The sequence below is a fragment of the Periplaneta americana genome, chromosome 13, assembly GCF_040183065.1.
Source record: "Periplaneta americana isolate PAMFEO1 chromosome 13, P.americana_PAMFEO1_priV1, whole genome shotgun sequence".
Classification (NCBI taxonomy): Eukaryota; Metazoa; Arthropoda; class Insecta; order Blattodea; family Blattidae; genus Periplaneta; species Periplaneta americana.
The window spans coordinates 58,644,946-58,659,112 of NC_091129.1; the positions used below are offsets into that span (position 1 = coordinate 58,644,946).

The 14,167-nt window shown below is 33.4% G+C and overlaps 1 protein-coding gene and 1 long non-coding RNA gene across 6 annotated transcripts in view; one reads left to right on the forward strand and one right to left on the reverse strand.

Annotated features, from left to right (window-relative positions):
• Positions 1-14,167, reverse strand: part of Elys (AT hook containing transcription factor 1 homolog) — a 225,577-nt gene that overhangs the window by 49,954 nt on the left and 161,456 nt on the right. For all 4 annotated transcript variants that reach the window (XM_069843302.1, XM_069843303.1, XM_069843304.1 and 1 more), the window contains exon 31: positions 3,158-3,277. In XM_069843302.1, coding sequence (XP_069699403.1) covers positions 3,158-3,277 — 120 coding nt within the window. The remainder of the gene's footprint in view (positions 1-3,157; positions 3,278-14,167) is intronic.
• LOC138711981 (uncharacterized) lies at positions 6,151-13,001 on the forward strand. 2 transcript variants are annotated; one of them, XR_011335564.1, is made up of 6 exons: positions 6,151-7,115; positions 8,086-8,242; positions 8,343-8,594; positions 8,860-8,982; positions 9,199-9,406; positions 9,644-13,001. It is a non-coding gene; the product is annotated as an uncharacterized lncRNA (long non-coding RNA). The 2 variants fall into 2 exon arrangements; XR_011335563.1 differs by having other exon boundaries at positions 6,158-7,115; positions 8,857-8,982.

The following is a 14,167-nucleotide window of genomic DNA, read 5'->3' on the forward strand; positions in this document are numbered from 1 at the left end:
CACTCAGGATGAAATATAAGTACCAATACAGCTATCATACACAAAGGTAGATATGTTTATTTAATCTGTTAAAATTTCATATTTTTATCTCTAAATTTATCAAATTCATTAATTTTTTTCGAACTCCTAAAACTCTTTGGCACATGGTAACAGAGGTATTTAAATGGCTCCAGGCTCAAAGTGTATGCCGATATTTTAAATCCAAGATTTGGACGGCTATCAATATGATGACTCTCTCTATTAAACAGATTTTGGTTTCATCTTAGGATTATACAGTGTTACTATAAATGATCTTTCCGATTACAAACTTGAATAACTATCATTAGGAGACACTTAGAAACATGATATTGGTATCAATGGAAAGAGAAACTCAAATATTTTTTGTTATGTTGGTGAACCTGTCACATATTTATTAATTTCGTTGCTAGGAGACGATATAACAGAAAAATGGCTGCAAAAGAAGACAGGAGGGCATTTTGTGTGCTAGATTTTCACATATCCCAGTCTGTTGTCACTGTACAACGCAATTTTCGAAGAAAAAATTGGTGTTAATCCACCCAATGGGCCCAGTATCCGTAAGTGGTACGCTGACTTCAAAACGAAGGGATGCATCTGTAAGCGGAAGTCAACCGGTTGTCCATCAGTGAGACAAATGTGGAGCATGTGAGAGAGAGTTTCACACTAAGTCCACAGAAATCCACCATAAAAGCCAGCAGAGAATTAAACATCCCCCAACAAATTGTGTGGAAGATTTTACGGAAATGTTTGAAGTTTGTTGCAGGCTCTGAAACCAGACGACAAAGCCAACCAACAGTCTTTCTGTGAGGAGATGCAACTCAGAATGAAAACTGAAGGTTTCATCGAATCATTGGTGTTTAGTGACGAAGCTACTTTCCATCTGTCAGGAAAAGTGCACAAACACAATGTCAGGATATGGGCTGTGGAAAATCCTAACAGTTATGTGGAATATGTACGCGACTCCCCCAAAGTAAACGTGTTTTGTGCTATAAGCTGTGAAAAGGTGTATGGCCCTTTCTTTTTTGTCGAGGCGACAATCACAGGTAATTCGTACCTAGACATGTTACAGTTATGGCTTCTTCCACAACTGGAACAGAACATCGACGATCTCATTTTTCAGCAGGATGGGGCACCACTCCATTACCACTTAGATGTCAGAAACGAACTGAATACACGACTTTCAAGGAGGTGGATTGGACGTGCTGGCCGTGAAGATTTAGAATGTTTGCATTGGCCTCCACGTTCCCCCGACCTCACTCCTTGTGATTTTTTTTCTGTGGGGTTTTATAAAACAACAAGTGTATCAGCCACCATTACCACCTACCATTGAGGATCTTCATGTCAGTATCACAGAGGCCATTGCACTGGCGGATGGTCCAATGCTACAATGTGTATGGCAGGAAATTGACTACAGACTTGATGTGTGTTGTGTGACACAAGGAGCTCACATTGAGCACATGTCACTTACTTACGGTTGTGAACCAAATGTTTCTCTTTCTGTTTCATGTTTTCCAGTGAAAAAATTAAAAAATTGTTGGAGTGTTGATACCAATTTCACGTTTTCTAATTTTTGCTGATTTAAGAGTAGCACATGTGATTTAACCGAATGGATAACAAAAAATATTTGAGTTTCTCTTTCCACTGATACCAATATCATGTTTCTAAGTGTCTCCTAACGATAGTTATTCAAGTTTGTAATCGGAAAGATCATTTATAGTATTGCTGACGCCAGCATTTATGGCATGTGTCCTTGAGTACAATGCACAGTCTGCGAGCATCTGTTTATAGTGTAGCTGAGAATGATACCACCTCCTATGCACGTCACGTCAGCAATCTGCCAACTACAGTTGTCAGTCTTGCTGCTCAGACTGTGGCAAAAGTAAGATACTCGCACTTAACTTTCCTGCAGTGTGTCCTTGAGTACAGTGTCCAGTCAATGAGTTTCTGTTGCCACTGCAGCTGAGAACGGTACCTCCTTCTAAATACATGTCACATCAACAATCTGCCAATCACAATTGTCAACTTTATCGCCCATACTCTGCTACAAATGTAAAACACTCGCACTTAAGGTTCTCATTACTTATTTTGTATGCCAAAAACGGTGGAGCAGCGTATAACATGTACTATAGTAAGTATGTCTACATGTACTATCAGAAAATCCCACGATCTTTAAAACTGTGCAACTGTGGTAAACAGTATTTAAATTGATAGACAAATAATTGTAATATCTCACAAATATGAGTGAATTATTTACATCACATTTATCCACATAAAGCATTTTACTAGAGCAACTTGTTCTTCTCCATCAAATCCTCCATAGTCTGCCTGGTGTTTCGACTTGTAATGTCGTTTTATATTTTACTTTCTTTACAACAAAATACTGTTTGCATACTACGAATTGTATATGATTTGCTACAAACCTACATAAAAAAGAGATTCTCTCATTTCATATATTAAAAAAACAAATCTATGCAGAATAGAAGATTCAGTGTGAATCATGTCTACGTATTCAGATGTAGCCATTTCTTGGATTTGAAGTTGTTACATCACCACCTGCCAATACACTGTGCTAGCAGCTAGGGGCCATGAGAGGCCCTGGGTCCGAGCTTGTGGCAACTGCCACTACTAGTCGAATTTGACATGACTTGGCCATAACACCGAAACCTTGAAATTTTAAAACAAATTTTCCTTAAAAATAAATCATTTTAAACAGGATTCTAATTACTGGCAACCCTATATAAACATTAATGCCTTCTGGATTATAAGATTGAAGGGATATTTTAGGGCATGTTACTGATTTTCGTGGAATGTTAAAATTACTTCACTAACAATGCGCTATTTATGTTGAATGTGATAGTAACTTCAGATAGACAACAGATATTTCACAAGCATTTAGAAAAATCCATAAGAATGATGATTAGATCACGTCATCTGATAGCTGGAACAAACAATAGGAGAGAGAGAAGAGAGAGAGAGTAACTGAAGAGATATTACTAGGAATAATTTGACCAATCACAAGTAATGCAGAAGAATAATGAATGATTTTACTAAGGCTGATTGCAGTAGTGATTCTAGCCGACATATCCTTTTACTCTGATTGATTTGCATGATACAAATGTGTTCCTCTGTATTAAAATACCTTGCATTCTTCAGAATCAGAGTCCAGGACGACAATGCTGTCCTCATCATCACTTGGAGGTTTTTTTTCTATTTTCATTAATTGAGTTTCTTCAAGAATATCATCCTCCTCCAGCTCCTCCTGCATCCAAAACAAGTGATATATTATTACAATATAAATATCTTGATTTTACATAACATGCATAATAAAAAGAAAACACTATACACATTTGCAAAAATGTTTAAGTTCCATTCTGGAATTTATGTACTAACTAGTGTTGAGAAATACATGCACTAAAAACCTGCAAATATGCACTTAGAAATGTCAAAATATGCATTTATATATGCAATAAAAGCTGAAGAACTGGCAAACTTCACATTGTATAGGATTCCACGAAAAACAAAACACAGCCATACAATCCATACAATAGAGAATATCATATGTTCTCGAATACCCTGAGCCTCCACTTTTGAAAGACAAAAATACTTTCAACAAATTAATGTATTCACAACAAATTAAAAACAATTAAACACAAATACAGTTCATGATTCGAAACATTCTCGGACTTCCAACCAGGTAAGAAGTTGGTGATACACCGCCATTTTGAGGATGTTTATCTTTCTTGTCTTCAGGGTAAACTGGTGACTAAGGGATATTGTGCTGCTTATTTATAGTGACGAGGGGAGGAGCTAGCTGAGAAGCTAGGTGCTGATTAGCTTATTGTGTCCCAGGTATTGAGGACCATGGTGTGAACATGGCCAAGGTGTTCCTTTGTGCTGTGTGGGGCTGATGATCATTGATGACAGGCCACCATCTGGGTGTTGAGACTTTTTATCGCCAGTGTCCAGGCAGCACTGAGTTGGAGACCCGAGTCCAGATTCAGATTATTGCTTTCAGATGCAATGGCCAGGATTAGGGTGACCAGACATCCTCTTTTGTCCGGACATGTTCTCCTTTTTAGGCCTTCGTCCAGGGTCCAGGCAGATTTAAAAAAAATCAAGATATGTCCTCCTTTTCGTAACTTGTATGCCAGATATTTTCAAATTATCTGATTTGATGCCTTTTTCAAGTAATTTTCCTGTAGGTGGCAGCAGCATCGATGGAATATACTCTTTGCCAACGATCATAACTCTCTTTGCTTACAAAGTAATATTAAATTCACATTTTGTCGGTCTTTTTATGTACAGTATTTTGATAATAATTATAGTTCCCTTGGCTTCTATATGTAGTTAACTATAAAATAATTTTATATTATTAAGTTTTATCATAAGTATGCTGTAATAAAATAGATATTGACATCATTTTAAGTATAATATAGGCCTAAGCCTAAATCTAAATTGATATTTTCTGTCTTTAATATAATTATACTTCCCTTGACTTTCATATTATGTAGCTAACTGTAAAATCATTATTATTAAGTTTTATCACAATTATTTTATAATATTAACATACTTTTAAGTATGATATAAGCCTAAATCTGTACTATAAATATTTAATAAGAAAATAGATTTGATGTAATTTATAGTATAATATAGGCCTAAGCCTAAATTTAAGTATATATTTTCTGTCCTCCTTTTTGAAGCTTTGTGTCCTCTTATCTATCGATGTGAATCTGGTCACCCTAGGCAGGGTTTCTTTAACTCTCCTATTCCAGTAGCCAAACACTTTGCTAGGACTTTGGTTTCACTGAAATCAGTCCTATGGCCTTTTTCAACGCAGTGTTCGGCCAACCTGGATTTTTCAAGTTGCATGAACCTGATGCCTCTTTGATGTTCAGAAAGGCGAGTAGCTATTGTAAGTCCTGTCTAGTCAATGTAAGTTGTCCCACATTCACAAGGAATGCGGTAGATTCACAGTACTCTGAGGCCTAGACTGTCTTTCACTGGTCTGACTCTGTTTCTAATTTTAGGTAGACATTTATGGATGGCTTTATGCTACGCTTGTAGAGTAGTTTGCTTATCTTTCCCGTGAATGGTAGACAGGCTACAGCTAGTTTGTCCATTTCTTGTGTGTCGATGGTGAGCTGCATCTTCTTTTTGTGTCTTGCTCTTTTCAGAGCAGCCACAATGTCCTTAACTGGATATCCATTCTGCTGGAGGGTAAGTTTCAGATGCTGAAAGTTGGTATCGAAATGATCAGGATCCGATATAGAAAATGCTCTATGGGCCAATGTGTTCGGTATGCCCATCCATTGAGATGGAAACACCTTACAGATGAAGAAAAATAGTATCTACCCCAAAATTTAAAAATTCGTAAGCGTAACACCAAAAGTCATAAATTGTCAGTTTTCGAATTTCATTTTCAGTGAACTTTCATTTTCAGTGAACTACCAACAGACATTTCTAGCAGAGTTTATTTCCATTTTAAGTGAAGTTCAGGAGAATTGATAGCTATGGTGGAAAATGGATTTGTAATTCAATATTTTGTGTTAACTTCTTTCTCAATTTCTGGAAGACTTTTCGAAAACTGTATCCTGAGATTTTCTAGGTGACATTTGATTATTTCTAAAACTACATCAGCAATACTAACTTCATTTTGTTCACTATGTTCAAACTGAGTTGGAAAAACTGCACTATTCCCTTTATTAACACAGTTAATCCAAATTCCAAAATAAAACTTTCTTACAAAATCTTTTCACTTCGACATTGGCTTTAAAAATATTTTTGTTGAAATCTTGGAGTTGAAGATTGAGATCATTAATTTTGATTAAAATATCCATCAAATAAGCTAGTTGATAAATCCAACTTTCATTTTCAAAATATGTCAGATTGAATTTCAATTTTATAAAGAAACACTTTACCTCATTTTTCAATTTAAAAAATTATACATCCTCGTGATAACCACGACACCTTGTGTGTAAAAACACTTGGGTGTGTGTGGATCCCATCTCCACGCATTTTTTTTTTTTTTGGAGGACGAAATTTCAGTGTGCAATGTTCAGCATTTCATGTAAATTAGAAGTTATTTTTTTGCGACTAAGTTTTCTTTGTGTAAAATGCGATATTGCCAAAATTTCGCGAATACGAGCAACAAGATCACTCTTCTGAGCTGTCAATGAAGTAGCTCCATCTGTGGACACATACACCAGTGGCATGACAAATTTAATTCTGGTCTTATGAAATAATCAAGAGTTTTAAAAATCCTCTCCCTTTGTACATTCTGATAATTGTTTACATCCTAGAATTTCTTCAGCAATAGCACATTTCTTAACATAAAAATAACGAACATAATAACTCAACATTGTCAGACACATCCATCAATTCAATTTGAACAGCAAATCTTTTGTCCAGTTTAATGTTTCCTACTATAGGGAAGACCAGGTAACTTGATACCCTAAGGGTGAAACCTAACCATTTTTCCCCCATTACTACAAATGCTAGTGGATTATGGTGATTTTCTAGTTTGAAGGTTGAATTTTCTTTTGCCAACTTCGTTTCGAATTTCGATACTGACAAATACTATAAATGGTAGTGATTTTGTAACTGGTATGTTGGCAGCAGAGGCAAATATCGACAATATTTGCCGGTACTGGAGTTCCATGAAATTAAAATTGTACTAGATTTCTCAGCAGGTTACTGGAAGATAGTGAAATTCGAACTTATTAATAATTAATTAATATTAGTATTAATATTAATACATAATAGTTATTTTATGTGTTGCTTTGTGGTTATAATTCAAGAATAGTCAGATAAGTACGAATAAATATAATATACTTGGGCGTGATAATGCACGTGGGTAATGGATAGAAATATTATTTCAAATTTTAATGAATTTCTTTCGTGTTTAGATTTTTATTACTATGTCAAAAAAATGAAATAGTGTTGCAGTGACTCCTCCAAGGAAGAAAATGTGTGGCATTCAGAGTACGCTTCAGAAATCTGTAGTTCACGTGTATAATGAGTTGAAGAAAGAAGATAATGAAGAAGGAATTATGCTAACGGAGACAGCAATTACAACCAGAATAGCAAAATTATTAGGAGTAAGTATTCTTAAGCATACATTTCAAAGTGGTATTCAATTTTAGGAGTTTGCACTAATAATTTCATGATTGTGGTCAAACAAAACAAATTTTTAGGTTAGGCCTAGATGTTTAATCAAGCCAGTGATTTTCATATTGCCAAACTAAATACATTTAAGATACTGTAATACTGCAGTAGGTGATAGCTTAAATACATTTACAAATTAGACAAACAAATAATCAAACAGCACGAAAGTAAATTTCCAGTTTTCTCTTTTGGTATTAAATTAACCGTTCAGATCACAATTTACATGCCACATTGGCCGAAGAAAATACAAGTCATATTGTAATTATTAACTTGATATTGCAGCAAATATTACATGAATGTTGGCCTGTTATGGTGCTTAAAAATAATTCAGTTTTATATAATAACTATATAACATACTCTATAAAGCATAGGAACGTTGACTCTGGCTGAATAATTTATTCATGACTGGTCTAAGTAATATTAAATATGGTGTTTCTTCAGAAAAGCTACCCCACCCAAAGTACTTGTTAAGATATAACACTCGAGAGGACGAGGACGCACTACTGGGAAACTAACCATTTCTCTTCGTCCTGGACCTCTCGCATGTTATAGGCCTATTGGTAATTAGTAACAAGTTTGAGGGAGGGACTACAACAATGCATTAGAATATACAGGTAAGTGTCAAAGGATTTTTGTGCTGAAAGTATTTGTGGCTGTGCACTAAAACCACGTGTTCATCACTATGTAAATATCACAGAAATCAATTCAACAAAATAAAATTATGCCTTCTTTGATGTAGCTTTTCTGGAGAATTACCTAAATATTAGCCTACTTAAACCTATCGTAGACCCAACCTAACATGTTGATCATTTTCTATTCATATAGCTGTAAATCTTGGTATCATGCATGAATTTTATGATATAACAATTTTTAGAAGTGTTATGTTATTGTTTGTTATTACAGCTTGGCTTTACTACAGCCACGAAAGTGATAAATTCACAGAAGGGGACCCCACTTGTGACACCAGGAAAACATAGACTACGTAAACATCCAGTGACTGATGCTGATGATTTTACGAAAGATGCAATTGCGAGATTTATTTATGACAAGTTACATAAAGGTAGGGAAGTTACAGGAATTATTGTGTTGATTTATGCAATGTAATTCTGATATTAGTCATATGTATAAAAATATGGCATAATTTTCATTTACTGTTACAGGGGAAGTACTAACAGCAGCAAAAGTTCTGGAACATATGAATGATGATTATGAAACATATTTATTTAGAGTATCCTTATCATCGGTAAAAAAAATTTTTGAAAGAGATTAAATTTCTATGGAGCAAAGGGGATCCTTATACACATGTACGAGAAAGTGATGTTATTCGTTTTTAAGAGAATATATAAGAAATGTGGAGCGTGAGAACCCTAAACCCATAGTATTCTTGGATGAGACTTGGATTTTTATGAATGGTAAATTTCACTGTATTGTGAGACATTGAGTGATTGAATTTTTTACTAACAAATAGGTTAACACTTATGTGGAATATGAAATTGCAATTAATATAGGCTACTAGTAATGAATTCAGGTGGGAACAACATGTTTTGCAATTAATAGTTTCATATTATAACTAGAGGTTAGTTATAAAATTCTTGAACGGTTTTCCTGTCTTTAAAATTTTTGTGTCTCTTAGAGTGTCAATGTGAATTGCTTTTCTCTCTCTGTTTTTTTAAGTAGGATCACCCACTTATTCATGAAATAAACCAGGTGAAGTTTCCAGTGACATGAATGGTGTTATTCGTAGACCAACAAATGAGGGTGGAAGATTAGATGCCGGAACGAAAGGTGGATTTATACTTGGTAAGTTATATTGATTTATATTTTACATAAATTTGGCAAGAGTAATTTTTTAAATCAGGGTACAAAAATATAAAAATTGGTGACTAAATAAAAACGTGGGAAAGCCTTTCACCAAAGAGGATCTCATGTCATGTTATGTTATGTTTTATTTTCTTTATTTAAATGCTGTGAATTCATGTGACGTAATTATATGCCCAGGTATAATTTTTATTGCAGGTGCTGATTTAATTTTTTCATGCAATTGAAAGAAAAGTCAGGACTACCATAGTGCTATGAATAGCCCTGTAGTTGAGAAGTGGGTGCAAACACAGTTGTTGACCTGAGAACATTAGGGCAATGCGTTATTGTCATGGATAGTGCTGCATATCATAGCAGACTTGTGAAAAATCAGCCAACAACAAAATGGAGGAAAGAACAGCTACTGGTGATTGCAACTGAATATAATAGATTTGTTGTACTAAATGATAAGAGTTGATGGTGTGAAATCACCTTTTGATATTACATTGCAATATTAATTTCCATACTTTACAGTCATTATTATTATTATTATTATTATTATTATTATTATTATCATCATCATCATTACTACTACTACTATTGCAACCGTTTCTCTTATTTCTCATAATTAGGCATACTTATAGATGCTACTTTTTTCTTTCAGGTGAAATTGAATCTACATAAGAATCCTAAAACAACAGAGCCTTGCCAATTACTGTTCTGAAGCGGCCTTGTCTTATGTGTTGTGTCTATATACAATTAATTCTTTCAGTTTTTTTTCCCCTTTAATGTAATGAAGTTGTTGGTTGATTGATACCAAGTGTTCAGCAGTTGATGTCATTTGTTATCTTGCATTCCAATATTTAACCAGATGATTGAAAGCTGTGTAAAGTTAAACAGTCAAGACAATGATCCATATCTTCATTGAGATTTCAGAAATGGCATGGGGAGATTCTGAAATATCAGTTCTTTGTAAATATTTGAGACAATCATGGCCTGTGATAATATGAGTACTACCACTGTAGATTTTCATAGAAGTTCAGTTATTAAATTAGGTGTATTATTTTTACTATGTATTGTACTATATTTTTGTTTCGCTTAATTGATGAATTATATATGCTGTAAATTGAATAGTAGACTGTAGGCCCATAGCTTAACTGATGAATTGTATGTGCTGTAAATTAAATAGTAGGCTGTATACCACAAGTGATGAATTGTTTATGCTTGTAATGTGAAGTAATTTGCATGATATTTATTATCAATTTCTGTATATTTCAACTGATTGAATTGTTTATACTTTTAAATTGAATTAACTTGCTTGCTATGTATTATATTTTATAGCTTAACTGATGAATAATTGTTTAGGTTTGTCAATTTAATAATCTGAGTGCCATGTACTTCATATTTTTAGTGGAGCCACCAATGTAGCTTAGTCGGTAGACTCGTTGGCCTGCAAATTCAGAGCTGCACTGGAGGGTAGTTTGGATCCCCCATTTGGTCTGATTAGTTGGTTTCTTCTGAGGATTTTCCTCCATCGTGGAGCGGATGCCGGATGGCCTATAGCAATTTTTTCATTTGCTTTAGAATCATTCCGATTTTTGTTACCACTTTGTCATGTTCTGATCTTGTTATTCTTTTAACAGTGTGGTAAGATGCAGGTATAGATAACCTTACAGTAATTTTGCTACCTTTCAGCTACCTCATTACCTCCCACTCCATAAAGTTCATGGATCCACTGAAGTACCAGTCGTCGATGTAATTCGACCATTTTGCTTAAAATATTAAAACACTGTAAAATATTGAGATTTCATGCTGTTACGTCCAATACTGCAGCAAGAATATCTGATTTTGAATCTGATAGTATGACAGCCTTCTCAGATTTATGAAGTCGATACTGGAGATTTTGTAAGCTTAAAAGTGTATCTAAATTTTCACTATCAAAATTAGTCAGTGTTTGAAGTTAGTTAGTTAGTGGCGTTTAAAAAGGGCACGTCAGCTACTATGGCTATTTGCGCCCTTATCTAAAATCTTTCACTAAACACAAACACAATACAATAACCAGAATGTTTAAAAAACTAAAAAGCGTTGTCACGGTTAAAATGGGGCAAACAAGTGTTTGAATATAATTCCCTGTAAAAGGGAATATACTGGTATTGTACTACAACACCACTACATCTATGGCTTGGTAAACAGGATCCATCTATAAAAAATACTGTATGTAGTCACTCACTGACCAGATCATTTATCGTTTCTAATGATTTTTAAAATGTCTGGAGAAGTATCACATTTCTTAACATCATCTGTTAAAGTTAACTTATATACTATTCATTTTGAAATAACTTGGGATTGTGTTTTATTAGTAAAGTTTCCCTTAATTGAGCAAGTTTGAGTTCTCCAAGTAGAGTCAAAAAGTCTGTTGGGATTTTGGCTCAGTTTATTAATATTTGTGGACTGTGATTTTTTGTTCTAGGCAACCATATTATCTGCAAATGATGAGATTATCATAAGATCTATTTCTTTAGTTAGACCATCGACATTAATATTGGAAAATGTATTCCTGAAAACAACAATGTGGGAAGCCCAGATGAATCTGTCTCTATTTACATATTTGTGACAATGAATCAAATAATCAAGTCACTGACCCAGTGTAACACTTTATCATGGACATCCTAAGTTTGCAATTTCTTAAGTGATTTATATCTACAGAGCCATATGATCCTTGAAAATAAATTAAAATTGTTAAGGTGTTTTGTTTTCTGTTTAAAATATCTTTAATATCTTGACTAAAATTTAAAATCTGTCCATTTGTTGAATGCAATTCTCTAAAGTCAACTCAATAAGATGAAAGTTAGTTACTAGATTCCAGGAACCAATTCAATCTATGAAATCATCTCTTCCATAATTTTGGCTATCATACTAGTAAGTGGTATCTGTCGATAACTCGAAAAGATATTAGTTGAATAATTGCTTTTCAAAATTGATGTTATGATAGATTTTCTCCAGACAGATATTGTATTTTAGATGAGATTACAAGATAAAAGTAGTGAGTTTGCTTGTTTGCCAACATGTTTAAGAAAATCAGCATGTGTATTGTCTGGACTTGGAGATGTTTAGGGTCTTATGTTATTAAATTAATAGTAATATTCAGTTCTTGATTAAATATTGTTATATAAAGTAGATTGTAGATTTAATATTTCTTTCAGTTTTTCCTTAATAGTCTGACGTACACAGATAAAACTAACAACCACACCATCAACTAATCTAATAGAAATTAAAATATAATTAAATGTAGAAAAAGTAATTAAAATTATAAATACACGTAATAAACCATAACCCCCTAATTTCAACAATATACTATTTTATTCCCTTTTACAGCTTGTAGATAATTATTAATTATAGTTATTACTTATTAGCATAATATTTATTGAACTTATTGGCTATTTCACTTCGTTTGAAAGATGTTATTGTGTACAAAAAGCATTTTTTGATGATCGTTTCATGCTGTATGTTGTGTATAAATCTATGATTTCTGGCCATCTGTTCTGTGTAATCCATCTTTTGTATAGAATTAATAAAATACTCTTTTGGTAGTAATTATTTTATTAATTGAGTATTTAATTTTCACCAGCTCACATTTCTTGAATCATTTGTTTTTTCTTATTTAAATTTAGGACACAAGAGCCAAAAAGAGACTTCACAGTTATGTATCATACATTTTTTCAATGACAGACGTGGAGTTGCAGAAATAATAAGTGTAAGTGTAACATTATTAAGCAATTTACAAACAAATGAAATCTTTAAAAAGGTATCTAGAAGTGAAATTTACTTATGGCTTTTAAGGACCAAAATTATTTTTGTAAGTTGATTTATTATTATTTCAGTTTTAGCCTAGTTGTATTATCCATTTCCTTACTAATTTCAAAAGATAATCAGAAGTTCATTCGAATTCCAACCAAAAGTCAATTGGTTATTAATTTATCTACCTTTAGGAAGTACAGTATATGTACGCTGGAATCTTTGAAGTGAAGTGACAATAATTTAATTGGTCTTTAAACAGATTTGATTCTTGAATATTATATACTATACTTTGTTGTATATTTACGTCTAGTAACCTATTAATGCTAATAATAATAATGATGTAAAGGAATAAAAGAATAGAACATAGCAATACATTTCTCATTATTATTATTCTCATTATTATTGAAACTATTTAGAATAACCTTCCAACATTAAGGTAAATTACGGTGGGTAAAGAAGTCATTCAGTACATAGGATCGTGATTTTACTACATGTGGTGATATCTGGTAACAGTTGGCAACACTGACAAGGCGGAAATATTTGCTGTTTGGGAACTGAACTTACGTGATCCTCACTATATTTGTCAACATCATCTTGTGCCATGTCATGAATTCTATGCCCTATACTTGTGTCAGAATTACTTCAGTAGAATTTTTGTCTAACATTTTATTTGCTATTATCAAAGTGCCAGGAACAATAAGAGATTCAACTGCAGTATATGGTGATTTATTTTTGCAGCTAGCAATGCTAACTCATATGCCACTTTTGTTCATTATGTAAAACTGTGTATTACTTTATTACTTTTGAACTTTCACTGGCTTGTCTTTATACTTTCCATGACTGGATATTTATAAATCTAAACTTTAATTTGCAAGTATATGGAGTGAGAAGTGAGACGTTAATATAGGAAGTAAAGAAGCAGAGCCTGCATACAACAGTCACCACACACTATTGAAAGATGTTACACTCAGGCAGTATACCTCAAGGCATCGGTTTTGATGTGTCATTTCTAATATTATAGAAGCATAATTAGCATAATAAAAGAAGCTGCAAGATTTAATTGTTGAGTAGAATAATAGAAGGCAATACAAATTCGCTCTGGCAGAAATGGTTTTCATTAGCTTTAATCATTCATGAAATGTATATGCTTATTTTAAAAATTATGTACCCCCTAAGAAGTCTTTATGTACCCCTGGTACATAGACTACATTCGAAATCAAGACATTCAAGAAAAATTACAAATTAACAATTGATAAACACCAACAAAACTGGTTGTTCCAAGGGAATAGGAAGAGTAGTGGTAGTACAGATTGAATGATGATATGTCCACGTGTTTTGAGAATAGTTATACTGACAACAAAAGGTTTATCAGTACACAAATATTTCTTAA